This window comes from Coregonus lavaretus (genome assembly GCF_964263955.1).
Source record: "Coregonus lavaretus genome assembly, chromosome: 10".
Lineage (NCBI taxonomy): Eukaryota > Metazoa > Chordata > Actinopteri > Salmoniformes > Salmonidae > Coregonus > Coregonus lavaretus.
In genome coordinates, this window is record NC_139997.1 from 4,857,885 (window position 1) to 4,873,788 (window position 15,904).

General features: G+C 44.2%; 1 protein-coding gene across 3 annotated transcripts; it reads left to right on the top strand.

Moving 5' to 3' along the window:
* Positions 1-513: 513 nt before the first annotated feature.
* ccni (cyclin I) lies at positions 514-15,904 on the top strand. Of its 3 annotated transcripts, none has more exons than XM_084169939.1 (8): positions 514-940; positions 1,416-1,581; positions 3,195-3,329; positions 5,984-6,058; positions 6,520-6,660; positions 10,963-11,199; positions 11,579-11,902; positions 14,864-15,904. In XM_084169939.1, exons 2-8 carry the CDS (start codon positions 1,459-1,461, stop codon positions 15,032-15,034), a joined length of 1,206 nt encoding a protein of 401 aa, XP_084026065.1. In that variant the 5' UTR covers positions 514-940; positions 1,416-1,458; the 3' UTR covers positions 15,035-15,904. The 3 variants fall into 3 exon arrangements, with proteins under 3 accessions (XP_084026065.1, XP_084026066.1, XP_084026067.1); XM_084169940.1 differs by having other exon boundaries at positions 715-940; positions 11,579-11,931; XM_084169941.1 differs by lacking the exon at positions 5,984-6,058 and having other exon boundaries at positions 854-940.

Genomic DNA, 15,904 nt, shown 5'->3' on the forward strand with positions numbered 1-15,904 from the left:
CCCTTTTACTCACGATTGGTTAGAAATAATTAGCTCGGATTGTTTGTAGGGCATTTAAAAAGATAAAACTACCAGATATGTGGGGGGGTTTTTCTGGTCCAACCAACTGTCTGCAGAATATTTGGGCATTGGTTCAGCGATGATTAAGGGAATTTATGAGAATACTGTTATAGTCATGATAATGTATTACTGTTCCTGCACATCACACAAAACCCTAAGCACTTGAGGTGGTTTTATAAAGCAAATTCAATAATTCAAAGAAAAGGAAAGATGTATTCATTCATTTAGCGGTGAAGCATTGGCAGTAAATAATTTTCCAGGTTTATGATTACTATCAAGAACAAGGTGTAAGTATGTGGTCTCTCTGTTTTATTTGTATATCACAGGCTCATGTATTCATGTCCCCTATGCACAGTATTATCACAAATAGTGGTTTATTTATTTATACAAATCTGTCATATTCAGTCGTGGTTGGCAAAGGGTAAAGAAAACGGCTGAAACGTATTACATAACATTGTAGTAGGATTCATTCGCAATAGAAAATAGGCCTACCAAACATCGAATACAATGGAAAACAAATGTAATGTCATAGCTCAAATTCATGATAAACCCTTAAACAACAATTGTCTTTTTAATTAAGCATAATAAATCAATAAATATAACATTTGTCCCAAATATTGGTACAATATTCATTTTCAGGAATAGCTGCGTAATGCACGTATGCGGATCGATTTCGCTCTCTCCGAAGAGTCTCTGTCTATTCCGTACCATTTTCATATACATTTCATTTGGAAGACCCCCATTTCTCCCCAAAATAAAACACAACATGGAATCGAAGATGGAGTAACTTAAAACCCGATTTACCTTTTTGTTTTACCTCAGTTTAATGGACCGGATGATTTCCAAGTCGAACTGTGATTCCCACAGCTTTGCAGGGAAGGTAAGCTAATGCTAGCTAGCATGAAGTAGAGCTTTCTAGCCATGTCGTTTTTATGAATAAATGAAGTTATCTTGGATAATGGACGTTGTCTATTAATGAAACATTTCCTTATTAGCTAACTAACGTTTACCATCGGTTAGTGTTTGTTTCTGTTCTCGATAGTTCGGTAGTTAGCTAACTGTTACGTCAACTAACTGGCTAACTAATGTTAGCGTAACTCGCTAGTGTTGGCTAGTTTGTTGCACACGGTAATATTAGCCTGAATCGTCTAATGCCTCTTCACTGTTGTTACTACAGACAAGCGTTTCGCTAGTTGGGAAAATGAATGAGCATATTTGGTGGGGATCAGTGTCCGTAAACCAGGTTACCAAACATTCTTACGATTACTGTATCACCCTTAACTAGGGTGTAATTACAATTCATAAACATGTTGTGAAACATGTTCTCTTCTGTGTGTTTGCTGTGCCATTTACAGGTAGCTGTATCCAGTGGGGAGGTAGGCGTATCCAGGGGACGCAATGATGAAGTTTGCCGAACCATTGGAAAGCCAGAGGCTGTCTTTTCTTCTGAAAAAGGCCGCCTCTAGGGAAGCCCAGATGTGGAAAGCGTACGTGCCCAAAAAGACGTATACCAGCGTTCAGGTGAATCCCACAACACATAAAACACAGTGCTGTTGTCCATATGAAAGGGCATGCAGCAGGTCATGTTAAACTTTGTTTGGAGGTGGTATCTTTCTTAGGTTATTTACTTGGTACAGATATCTATATCGCCTAAGGTCAGAGTTATGAGGAGGACCCATTTGCTTTCGTTTGTGAGTGCAAAGGGGCATTGACTGAAGCACCTGCTGTGGCTGAGGTTCATGCTTTCACTTCCACCCTACTCATTAGTCCAACGAACAGACCTGCCCTGATCTCTGCCTAGCAACAGAAACCTGCTGAAGGTGTTAACAGGATTTGAAAAGGATGCCTGCCTGACTGTTAATCTGAGGCTCTTTCCTGCTGACTCACTGCAGCAGCTTCTATCTATCTGATTAGCCTAAAAGTACACATGTACACAGTGTGGGTCATCAACACGTTGCTAAAACCTCCTCAGCTAAGATAAGCTATTTTTATATATTTTTTAACCTTTATTTAACTAGGCAAGTCAGTCCCAAAGCAGAGTGCAGTAACATTTTTACATTTACATTTTAGTCATTTAGCAGACGCTCTTATCCAGAGTGACTTACAGTTAGTGATTACATATTTTATTTTTATTTATTATACTGGCCCCCCGTGGGAATCAAACCCACAACCCTGGCGTTGCAAACGCCATGCTCTATCAACTGAGCTACATCCCTGACGGCCATTCCCTCCCCTACCCTGGACGACGCTGGGCCAATTGTGCGCCGCCCATGAGTCTACCGGTCGCGGCCGGCTGCGACAGAGCCTGGATTCGAACCAGGATCTCTAGTGGCACAGTTAGCACTGCGATGAAGTGCCTTAGACCACTGCGCCACTCAGGAGCAGATACAACCTGTCCCAAAACAGAGTACAGTAAAAGGGGTAAACCAGTCAGTGAAGACAATAACGGGGTCCTAATAGATTGGTTGTTTTGCTCGTTGAGTCATTTCACTATAATTTCTCTTTAACAAGGCAACATAATGGTGAGAAGTGGCTTTAGGGCAAAGCTAGAGTTCAGGTCACTTGAAAGCAATTCTGCATCCCAAATTACATCCTATTCCCTAGTACACTTGGGCTCTGGACAAAAGTAGTGCACTAAATAGGGAATAGTGTGCCGTTTGGGACGAAACCTATGTCTGAGGCTAAAAGCTTCCAGTGGGGGCAGGGCTGGTTAGACCAGTGTCAGGTTACAGGCCGGTTCAGAAAGTCTAACATTCTCTTTTACTTATTCCCTGGTTTGGTTGTTCTGTTTGCCTCAAGTCATTCTTTGTCTTCAAGGGACAGCTTGACCTTTTAGTTGAAATGTTGACTGTATTTGTTTCTTTAATTGACATTCAGGCACCCCTTCAAGAATGATTGTTTCTGTACTTTAATCAAGTCTATGATTTGATTTTGGTTGATTTTGGTTGAGACTTTTGTTAATGATTTTAAGTGAGTGGTTTTAATACATTGGACATTGATATTGTAGCCTAATTGGAACTTTTGAGTTTATTTTCCCTGAATGTGAAAGGGATGATGCTCGTGCTATGTCTCCTCTGTAACTGACCTGTGATGTGTCCTGTCATTTTAACTGACCCCTGTGTGATTCTTCCCAGGATACAGACATCTCCCCTGCCCAGCGTGATGAGGCTGTGTACTGGCTCATTGACCTGCACAGTGACACCAAGCTCTATCCAGAGACTCTCTCCCTGGCCATCAGTATTTTAGACAGGTTTTTAGGCGCTATAAAGGTAAGATGGCAACACAATCTTTAGTCTTATCAGCTATAGGTCTATATAGAATGTGAACAGCATCTTTAACCTTACCAGCTGTGTAGGCTAGGGTATATTTCTTATGTTCACTGTGACTACTCTTGGACTAGATTTTACGGTTTTATGAGTTAGCTATATATATATTTTTTTAAATTAATCTGTAGCTTACCAAACCTGATGTTGCAGGAAGTAGCCTACACTCTAGAGTTCACTGGAGCAGCATGTGTACATGCTGTGTCTGTGTGGAGTCTGGAGTCGCTAGGGCAACGGGCCTGCCTACTCTGCTCAGCCCAGCCCTTGCCTCCATTCAGCCACAAGAGCATTAGTGAGGTCGGGCACTGATGTTGGGCGATTAGGCCTGGCTCGCCGTTGGTGTTCCAGTTCATCCTGAAGGTGTTCGATGGGGTCGTGGTCAGCACTCTGTGCAGGCCAGTCAAGTTCTTCCACACCGATCTCGACAAAACTTTGCTCATTTGCACAATGTCTCTCGTTCACATTCTCTTGTAAATGTCCAAACTCACCAAAAATAACATTCAGTAGCTCCTACCTGTATATGTATAACTTTGAGCTGGATTGCCTGTCTTTGCGATTAGTTTATTATTATTTATGCTAATTGGGTTAGCATTCTGGTAATCGAAGCCACTGGGTTTTTGGTTTTTTTTTGACGCCCCCTTGTGTACTAAGCCAGTAATACCATAAATCCAGGGGTGAGAGACGAACGTCATAGCCGAAACCACACGGAGAGACGCCGTCAAGGGCGTAAACATTTTGTAAGCGAGAGTAGAGGGCGTAAGTTAGCATGCGTAGCGTATGCCACATTAATTTTCATGAGAATCCATATAAACAGTTTGTATTTGTTATGTTCGCTATGTAGCCCTTGTGAATTATTGTTGTGTGTTCCTTTTGACTCACCTTATATTTCCTACCGGAGCCACCATACCTGACTGCACTAGATGTTATGTTAGCTCACGAGCGTGAGGAGAGTTGTAGATACACCCGAGCAGTTAATAAAGAATTTAGCTAGTCTCGTTCTTTCTACATAACAATGTTCTCTCTTGAAATTGGAGTCCTTGAATTTTCCAGCCTGCCTAGGCTATATGCGATTGAAATCAACACTGGTAGGCTGCAATTGTTAGAAAATATATAGCCTATTTGACTGAAACCTTATCTTACAGCCCAATAGATTTTAAACTACATCTTAAGCTAGTCTACATAGGGAAGATCATAACAATTTCTCAAATTCCTTTGCTACAAACGACCCACACCCCGAGTGGCGCAGCGGTCTAAGGCACTGCATCTCAGTGCTTGAGGTGTCACTACACACCCCCTGGTTCGATTCCAGGCTGTATCACAACCGGCCGTGATTGGGAGTCCCATAGGGCGGCGCACAATTGGCCCAGCGTCGTCCGGGTTTGGCCGGTGTAGGCCGTCATTGTAAATGATAATTTGTTCTTAACTGACTTGCCTAGTTACATAAAGGTAAAATAAAAAATATTTTTTTAGCAGCGTTGCTCTGCGTAGACGCGAGAAATCTAGACTTGCTTTCTAATTTGATGCGCTTTGTGCTTGACGCCGTTGACGCTCGCAGCCCGTTTTGTTTCTTACGTTTTAATTCACTTGGGCCAGCCCCCTAGTAATTCAAGTTCCAGCCAATGAGGTTCAGCTCCTCGCCATTTGATTGAGTGAGAGAGAACAGTAGGCAATTTTCGAGGACCACTTATGACTTAAATGTATACAAAGTACCAGAGAATGTCTTTAACCTGGGCTGGCTCCCTTACAGAGTAGTAGTCCTGGAGAATGTCTTTATCCTGGGCTGGCTCCCTTACAGAGTAGTAGTCCTGGAGAATGTCTTTAACCTGGGCTGGCTCCCTTACAGAGTAGGAGTCCTGGAGAATGTCTTTAACCTGGGCTGGCTCCCTTACAGAGTAGGAGTCCTGGAGAATGTCTTTAACCTGGGCTGGCTCCCTTACAGAGTAGGAGTCCTATAAAGTGGGGAACAGGACCTTCTGCCCTAGTTATTAACCCTTCTGTGACTGCATCCCAAATTGCATCCTGTTCCCTATATAGTGCACTACTAGGGCTCTGGTCAAAAGTAGTGCACTATAAAGGGAATAGGGTGCCATTGTCTGTCCCTGGCAGGTTGTCTGTCTGTCCCTGGCAGGTTGTCTGTCTGTCCCTGGCAGGTTGTCTGTAGAGGGAACAATCATGAGTCATGATCCAGTCTCCCCTGTCTATTCTCTACAGCAGGGTTTGGGACAATTCAGAAAGTCAAAAAAATTATAATTGGAAGTTTTCCTTATTGAAAAGCATTGAAGATAATTGGAGTTTCAGTATACTTCCTGAATTGACTAGAATCTAAATGGAATTGACCCCAACCCTGCTCAACAGAGCCCAACCGAGCTAAGCTAAGCTAAGCTACTGGTCTGGTCTGGCTTAATGGTGTGAATCAGATGTCCGTCCTGACCCAGTCTCTCCTCAGGCCCGTCCAAAGTGACAGGCTGGTTCCCTTTCTGTGTGTCCCTGGCTAGTTGTCTGTACAGGGAACGGGTAGAACCCAGGGTGCTGAGTTTAGCCACTGGGTACTAGTGACGTCACTTAGTCCTCCTGACCCCGTCTCTCTCTCCTCTCCTCAGGCCCGTCCAAAGTACCTCCGCTGCATTGCCATCGCCTGTTACTTCCTGGCTGCCAAAAGCAGCGAGGAAGACGAGGTGATTACATCCTAGCGTCACACCATCAGTCCTTCCTTATTGTGCTTCGCTATTCACATTATTGGTTTCTTTCTATTCAGCTTTGTTGTCCAAACATTTGGCAATATGATTTGCAGCTGTATTAAAAACAAACTGTCAATGAATGTCCCAACGAAAATTATTTTCCAAATGCTGAAATGTCGCTCACTATGAAGATTGGCTCCAATAGTTTTAATGCTAGATGAAGTCCAGAGAGCTAGACAGCAAGTTGGCAGGTGGAGAAAGTGGGTTGAACCCAACTAACTCAAAGTCCTCTCTTTCTCTTTCTCTCTCTCTCTCTCTCTCTCTGTCTCTGTCTCTGTCTCTGTCTCTGTCTCTGTCTCTGTCTCTGTCTCTGTCTCTGTCTCTGTCTCTGTCTCTGTCTCTGTCTCTCTCTCTCCCTCTCCCTCTCTCCCCCTCCCTCTCTCTCTCTGTCTGTGCAGCGTGTGCCGTTGTTGCGTGACTTGGCAAGCAGCAGTAGCTGTGGCTGCTCCCCATCAGAGATCCTGAGAATGGAGAGGATCATTCTGGATAAACTCAACTGGGATCTGCACGCTGCAACACCGCTGGAATTTCTACACATTGTGAGTATTGTATTGTATTGTATTGTATTGTATTGTATTTATACTCCTGTCCGAGCCAGAACCACCACTTTAACCATAAACTAGCCTCTAGTGGAGGTTCTGGCTCAGTTCTGCCTGTGACTGTATCCACCAGAATACTGCCCTGATTGAGGGAAAGGCTTGGGCGGTATACCGTATACTGCATTGCTACGCCACTGCTTATAAATATCAGTTAACTATTTAAGATATGGCAAATGAATGACATCCAGCTCAGGGCTATGCATTTTTTAAATATATATTTTTATATTTTTTATTAGGGGTAGATCAGCTTTAATATTGCAGATTGTATACATATATATATACACATACACACATAAATACATACACATACATACATACACATAAATATATATATATGTGTATTTATATCCTTAAAAAATATATATTTTCCTTTATTACTTTCCAACCCCACCACCCCTCCCCTAATTGGAGTAAACTAGTGAACAACAACGTTTAGGCCTCTACTTCCAGCTTATACATACTATATACATTTTATGGACACAGTCAATTTTACAATAATTATATTTTGTTTGTTTTTACTCCTGAACTTCCTCTACCCTCAACCTCTCCAATCATTTTCATGATGTCCATCCGGTTTGCTTCTATATGCCATATCTTTCTAACTGTGCTCTTTCACAAAAGTTCTTAACCTATATACTTATTATGGACACAGTATGCTTTACATTAGTTATCTTGTTGTTGTTATTAGTCCCAACCTTCAGCTCCATTCAACACCTCCCATCTATCTCTTAACACCATCCATATTGGATTTCTATTTGCCATATATTTTTCAACTGTGCTGTGATGTTTCACAAAAGTTCTGAACCTTTCTATTCTCAGTGTTTCTACAGATTGTAAATTGAAAATATATTTTTTTTGCTAAAAGTATTATTGATCGATTGACTATGACTTTTCAGATCACCTAGTAGTGCTATCTGCAGGGTTAGCTCCAGGTAAATATTGCAATCCTTCAGCCATTCCTGGACCTGTGTCCAAAAACAAGCTACAAATGGACAGAACCAAAACAAATGATCTAATGATTCTGTCTCTTCGCAGCAAAATCTGCAGAGCTGGGAAGATTGTATCCCCCATACAAATAACATTATATTGGTTGCAAGAATTTTGTATAATAATTTAAATAGAACAATTCTAAGTTTTGAATCTGGTGTCGTTTTGCGTATCAGTTCATAAACACTATGCCATGGGATCAGTACGTCAAAAATCTCTTCCCAACTATTTTGCAATCTATATGGGACGGCTGATGATCCTTTGGTCCTTAAATGAAACTGATATACTTTTTTATTTATCACAATTTTCTTTAACCAATTATGTTCTTTAATGCAAGGCCGACAGACAAGTTCCTTACTTTTTCCCCCTTCCACTTTCCTCTTCCATTTTTGCGGTAATGCTGCAATTATTTGGTTGTAATTTTGGGTAGAGCAGACATTTCCATATGGTTTTGTTAGCTGCATGTGCGACATAACTCCACCAGTCCTACCTACGATATCATTTACGAAGATTATAGCTTTCTTAAACATTTTTTTCAAAAAATGTTTTTTAAAATCAATTAGTATATTTGAGTTTAACCACAATATATATCCAGCTATGCATTTGGTTTGTGTCGCGCTTGCAAGACCAAGCTTCCTAGTTATAGCAATCTCTCCCTAGCTCAGGCCGATATCCCCACCTGCTTCAAGATATCGTCCCCGAACCCAAGAAAGGGAAAGTAACTGAACTGAATGACTACCAACCAGTAGCACTCACTTCCGTCATCATGAAGTGCTTCGAGAGGCTAGTCAAAGACCATATCACCTCCTCCCTCCCCGACACACTCGACCCTCTCCAATTTACCTACCGCCCTGACAGATCCACGGATGATGCAATCGCCATTGCACTGCACACTGCCCTCACCCACCTGGACAAAAGGAATGCATATGTGAGGATGCTGTTCATCGACTACAGCTCGGCCTTTTTTAAATTTTAGTCATTTAGCAGACGCTCTTATCAAGAGCGACTTACAGGTACTTACTGACAATGTTTGTCTATGGAGATTGCATGGCTCTGTGCTCGATTTTATACACCTGTCAGCAACGGGTGTGGCTGAAATAGCGAAAATCCACTAATTTGAAGGGGTGTCCACATACTTTTGTGTGTGTGTATATACATCTCTGGAAAAAATTAAGAGACCACTGCAAAAATATATACGTTTCTCTGGTTTTACTATTTATAGGTATGTGTTTGGGTGAAATTAACATTTTTGTTTTATTCTATAAACTACTGACAACATTTCTCCCAAATTCCAAATAAAAATATTGTCATTTAGAGCATTTATTTGCAGAAAATGACAACTGGTCAAAATAACAGGTGCAGTGTAGTCAGACCTCGAATAATGCAAAGAAAATAAGTTCATGTTCATTTTTAAACAACACAATACTAATGTTTTAACTTAGGAAGAGTTGTTTCCATTTAAAATAACACCAAATTGATCAGAAATACAGTTAGATGTTGTAAATGGCTATTGTAGCTGGAAACGGCTGATTTTTAATGGAATATTTACATAGGCCCATTATCAGCAACCATCAGTCCTGTGTTCCAATGGCACGTTGTGTTTGCTAATCCAAGTTTATAATTTTAAAAGGCTAATTGATCATTAGAAAACCCTTTTGCAATTATGTTAGCACAGCTGAAAACTGTTGTGCTGATTTAAAGAAGCAATACAACTGGCCATGAGACTAGTTGAGTATCTGGAGCATCAGCAATTGTGGGTTCGATTACAGGCTCAAAATGGCCAGAAACAAAGACATTTCTTCTGAAACTCGTCAGTCTATTCTTGTTCTGAGAAATGAAGGCTATTCCATGCAAGAAATTGCCAAGAAGCTGAGGATCTCGTACAACGCTGTGTACTACTCCTTTCAAAGAACAGCGCAAACTGGCTCTAACCAGAATAGAAAGAGGAATGGGAGGCCCCGTTGCACATCTGAGCAAGAGGACAAATACATTAGTGTCTAGTTTGAGAAACAGGCGCCTCACAGGTCCTCAACTGGCAGCTTCATTAAATAGTACCCGCAAAACACCAATCTCAACGTCAACAGTGAAGAGGCGACTCTGGGATGCTGACGTTCTAGGCAGAGTTGCAAAGAAAAAGCCACATCTCAGACTGGCCAATAAAAGATTAAGATGGGCAGGTAAACAGCCTCTCCCCTCAACGTCAGCAAAACAAAGGAGCTGATTGTGGACTTCAGGAGGAACCAGGCTGGACACGCCCCCATCCTCATTAACGGGGGCCACCGTGGAGACGGTCAATAACTTCAAATTCCTCTGTGTGCACATCTCCGAGGAGCTGAAATGGTCAAACCACACAGACACCCTTGGTGAAGGCACGACAGCGACTCTTCAACCTCAGGATGCTGAAGAAATCCGGCCTGTCCCCGAGGGCCCTCAGTGTTCTACAGGAGCCCCATCGAGAGCATACTGTCGGACTGCATCACAGCCTGGTACGGCAACTGCACCGCCGTGTTCTACAGGAGCCCCATCGAGAGCATACTGTCGGGCTGCATCACAGCCTGGTACGGCAACTGCACCGCCGCGGACCACAAGCCTCTTCAGAGGGTGATACGTGCAGCCGAAGGCTCCATTTGGTGCACACTGCCTGCCCTACAGGACACCTACAACACCAGGTGTCACAGGAAGGCCAAGAAGATAATCGGGGACCCCAGCCACCCAAGCCATGCCCTGTTCTCCCCGCTGGAAGACTGGCCAATAGCTTCTACCCCCAGACCATCAGGCTGCTGAATAGCCACCACTAGCCAGCTACCTGCTCCCCCTATCCCCCTCCTGCCCTCCCTGAATGGTCACTTCCCTCCCCCTATCCCCCTCCTGCCCTCCCTGAATGGTCCCTTACCTGCTGTTCTTCCACCACCACATTCATTCATAGTCCTAACCAGAACCTCCACTAGAGGCTTGAAGTAAACAGTGGCGGTTCTGGCTCGGTCCTGCCCGTGACCGTGTCCACCAGAATACCGCCCTGTTTATGAGCGGTATCTGACTACTTTATTAACAAACTCCGTTTTGTGTTATTCAGCTAAATGCCTTGAACTCTATCACTGTTTGTCTATAACCTGCTGTTCTCCCTCAGGTAACTGAGTGCAGACATTTTTAGTATGTTTATTATGGAAATGAGATCCCTGTGGGGATGAAATGTTGTGAACCCATGACCTTGGTGTTGCTGGCATCATTCTCTTACACACTGCTGTTCCCCTTCAGTTCCATGCCATGGTGCTGTCTTGCAAGTCCCAGTTCTTGGTTGGTCTGGTGGGCTGTAACCCGTCGCAGCACCTGTCAGTGTTGACCCAGCAGCTGCACTACTGCCTGGCCGACAGCACCCTGCTACAGCCCCTCTCCCGGGGATCCATGCTGGCACTGGCCCTCATCACCCTGGAGCTGGAGAATATCTGCCCTGACTGGCTGGCTCTCACTATCCTCCTGCTCAGCAAAGCACAGGTACTAAATGTTCACTATCCTCCTGCTCAGGAAAGCACCGGAAGGCCTGCAGTACAGTATAATGGCATGTTTAGATAGGGGGCAGTGAGGACTTCTGCCTACAGCACACATATGTACTGGTGTTGACGTGGAGTCCAGTCGGACACACTCACCTCCCATCTCTCGTTCTCTCACCATCTGTTCAATGAAATCATAACAAATACAGGGGAGAAAAAGATGGGATTTTGTAGTCCCTCCCACGTATTGAATCCACGGTTTAAAAAAATGTCAGCGGTGTTATCAGGATGCCCTTGTGAACCGTTGCTGTCCATTGGTTTCATAATTTTTACGCACAATAACAGAATTATAATCAAGATTCTCGTTTTACTCCCCCTCCTAGATCGATAGTTCTCAGCTCATCCGCTGTCGAGAGTTGGTGTCACGTCGCCTGTCCACACAGGAAGCTTCCCTGCCTCCCAACACTGTATACATCTACCAGCCCCTGGACCACAGTGTGGCCCCGGGCCCCTGCGACGAAGGGGAAGGAGACTCCAACACCAGGCTCCTCTCCCCAGTCACAGACCCACCAGCCCCGGCCCCCAGGGACCGAAGCCTCTCCAGGGTCTCCTCCACCACCGCCCTGCTCCAGTGCCACGGTCCGCCCATGCCCAGCCACCACCCCCACCAAGTCCACCTGCGCTGCAAGCTCTCAGCCAAGCGCAAGGTGAGAGCTTGGCTACTCCATCAACCGGAGTAAAGTATTTGTAACACCTACCTACCTAGCCTACCATTGCTATTTCACCTGCCTTGATTCTAAATGCATGTTGTTTTTATGGTATGAAGAGAATGGCTGCCGTTTTATGGGCTCCTGACCAATTGTGCTACATTGTGTATATTTTTTTGCGCTGATCTTAACTTTCTTTGGTACATAATGTTTCCGCCATCGTTTCCTAAAAGAGCTTGTGGACATCAGAACAGAGATCACTAACCTCCATTTGGACGAGGACTTCTACTTCAACGAGTCGGAGGCTAAATAAATATTGATTATCCCGGACCAGGCCCTAATCCCCGACACTTGAAAAAGGAGAACATAGCGCTATAGAGGCCGGTGCGGCCGCATGCACCCTGATGAGACTACAGCGGAGAATGAATAAATCACCTCTACCCTCTGTTCTATTGGCGAGCTCCGTTCGAGACTATCCTATCAATAGGACATTAAGAACTGTAATATCCTATGCTTCTCGGAGTCATGGCTGAACAGGGACATGGGTAATATACATCTAGCTGGTTTTTCTATGCATCGGCAGGACAGAACGGCACAGTCCGGTAAGATCGGGGGGGGGGGGGGGGGGTGTCTTTATTAACAACAGCTGGTGAGCGAACTCTAATATTAGGGAAGTCTCCTGGTTCCGCATGATAAGCTGTAGACCATACTATTTACCAAGAGTTTTCATCAGCATTTGTCGTGGGCTGTCTATTTACCACCACACATGGATGCTGGCACTAAGACCGCACTCAACGAGCTGCATAGGGCCATAAGCAAACAAGAACATGCTCATCCAGAGGCGGCGCTCCTAGTGGCCAGTGATGTTAATGCAGGAAAATTGAAATCTGTTTTACCTCATTTATACCAGCATGTCACCTCTGCAAATAGAGGGATAAAAACTCTAGAGGCACCTTTACGCCACACACACACAGAGACGCATACAAAGCTCTCCCCCGCCCTCGATTTGGCAAATCGGACCATAACTCTAGCCTCCTGATTCCTGCTTACAAGCAAAAACTCAAACAAGGAAGTACCAGTGTCAATACGCAAGTGGTCCGATGAAGTGGATTCATCCGATGGCATTGAGGAGTTTACCACATCAGTCACCAACTTCATTAATAAGTGCATTTACGACGTTGTGACCATGTGTACATATCCCAACCAGAAGCCATGGATTATAGGCAACATCCGCACTGAGCTAAAGGCTTGAGCTGCTGCTATCAAGGAGCAGGACCATTTTCTGGATGCTTATATTAATCCCGCTACGCCCTCTGACAAACCATCAAACAGGCAAAGCGTCAATACAGGACAAAGATCGAATCCTACTACACCGGCTCTGACGCTCGTCGGATGTGGCAGGGCTTGCAAACTATCTCAGATTACAAAGAGAAACCCAGCCGAGAGCTGCCCAGTGACGCGAGCCAGACGAGCAAAATGCCTTCTATGCTCGCTTCGAGGCAAGCAACACTGAACCATGCGTGAGAGCGCCAGCTGTTCCGGAGGACTGTGTGATCACGCGCTCCGTAGCCAATGTAAGACCTTTAAACAGGTTAATATTCACAAGGCCACAGGGCCAGACGGATTACCAGTCTGTAATACTTACATTTTCCCAGCAAACCACCATAGTCCCTGTGCCTAAGAACGGCAAGGTAACCTGCCTAAATGACTACCGCCATGAAATGCTTTGAAAGGCCGGTCATGGCTCACATAAACACCATCATCCCAGAAACCAATTCGCATACCGCCCCAACATATCCACAGATGACGCGTTCTCTATTGCACTCCACACTGCCCTTTCCCACCTGGACAAAAGGAACACCTACGTGAGAATGCTATTCATTGACTACAGCTCAGCGTTGAACACCATAGTGCCCTCAAAGCGCATCACTAAGTTAAGGACCCTGGGACTGGATCCTGGACTTCCTGACGGGCCGCCCCCAGGTGGTGAGGGTAGGCAACAACATCCTCCACGCTGACCCTCAACACTGGGGCCCCTCAGGGGTGCATGCTCAGTCCCCTCCTGTACTCCCTGTTCACCCACGACTGCAAGGCCGCGCACGACTCCAACACCATCATGGCAAGATGGCGCCGACAGAGGGCACCTCGTCTCGAACTCCGATAAAACATTGCAGGACCTCTATACCAGGCGGTGTCAGAGGAAAGCCCTAAAAATTGTCAGACTCCAGCCACCCAAGTCAGACTGTTCTCTCTGCTACCGCACGGCAAGCGGTCCCAGAGCGCCAAGTCTGGGACCAGAAGGCACCTGAAAAGCTTCTACCCCCAAGCAATAAGACTGCTGAACAGTTAATCAAATCGCTACTCGGACAATTTACATGAACACCCTTTATTATTTATTAATTTGTCTTGTTTTGCACTGACTCTATGTACACTCACTAGACTCTACCCACACACTCCCACACACACACACACTCACTAGACTCTACCCACACACTCCCACACACACACACACTCACTAGACTCTACCTACACACTCCCACACACACACACACTACATACGCTCACACACACATGCATACTGACGCCACACACTCACACATGGACACACTTTCACACTTCACATGCATTGATCTTGCTCTGTTTATTATATATCCTGATTGCCTAGTCACTTTTACCCCTACCCGCACTGAATTACCTGAAGTACCTGCACATTGACTCGGTACCGGTACTCCTTGTATATAGCCTCGTTAATTATTTGGTGTGCACATATTTGTCTTTTTAACTCTGAATTGTTGGGAATGTCGTAAGCATTTCACTGTAAAGTCTACACCTGTCGAATTCGGTCATGTGACCAATAACATTTGATTTGTATTATGTTTTTGCCTAAGTAGCTTTGAGAACTCCAATGAAAAGCGCTATTACAAATTTAAATGTTATAAAAATTATATAATTATTTTTCAGGTGGAGGAGATGGAGGTCGACGAATTCTACGACGGGATCAAACGGCTCTACAGCGAAGAGAGCGGGGGTGCTCCGGAGGGGACCGTGGTAACGGGGGAGGGGCCTCTGCTAGTCAGGCGGGAGGGTAACACCTCCCCCTGTCCCCCTCTCCAACCCGTCAGTTTCACATAGAGAAGAGAAAGAAACCAAGGCCTTCTCGTCATCTTATCTGAGCTGCATGGAAGAGGCGTCCCAAGTGTTCCCAGTGTTTCAGCAGTCATGGGCATTAATCCACCATCCCAGGCCTAGACGGAGCCAAAAAAAAGTCACACACAAAAAAAAAATGCTGCTATTTCATAACTATTTGTTGAATATAAAAGGATAACTAAAATATTGATATAACTAAAAAGAAAAAAATCTTGTCCTTCAAAAAAAAGTTAGAATGACTTCTTCTCCCATTTTGATTCTGTGTGTAAGAGATTTCTCTTGACTAATGTAAGGTCATGTCATCTTATTTCTGTCCTAACCACTTCTGTAAATTACAATACATATATACGTCTTCTTTCCATCAGCATGTTCTTCAGCTTGTTGTCTTTTAATCCTTCAGAGTTTGATTGAATGGAAGTGTGTTTAGACTAGATGACTGTCTTAACCCGTCCAGGTAGGAAAGAAGTGATATGTGTGAAGTACTGACTGATTGTTTATAAGATTTTTGTTAACTTAATCTAAATATCCACAACCTTCCTATCTTTGTCCCATCAAAGTGTTGTCGAAGTAAAACCAAAGAAGGAACAGGTTCGTATTACTGACGAAAGAGCGTTAATTTTACTCATTGAAGCAATGTTTTTGGTTTTGCCCAGTTTGTGCGTTGTCTGAAGATGAACAGCTTTGTGTCAAGAGGGATAAAGATGTATCCACCATAATACCGTGTCTTCACTGTTCAGAAATGTTTTGTTTTGTATTTATTGCAAAAAGCAGCTCTCTCTTTTTCTGGGGTGCTGGTTAACTTCCGATGCTCTGCTGGTTCACCTTGTGGCACCAATAAAGAAACACCTTTAATCA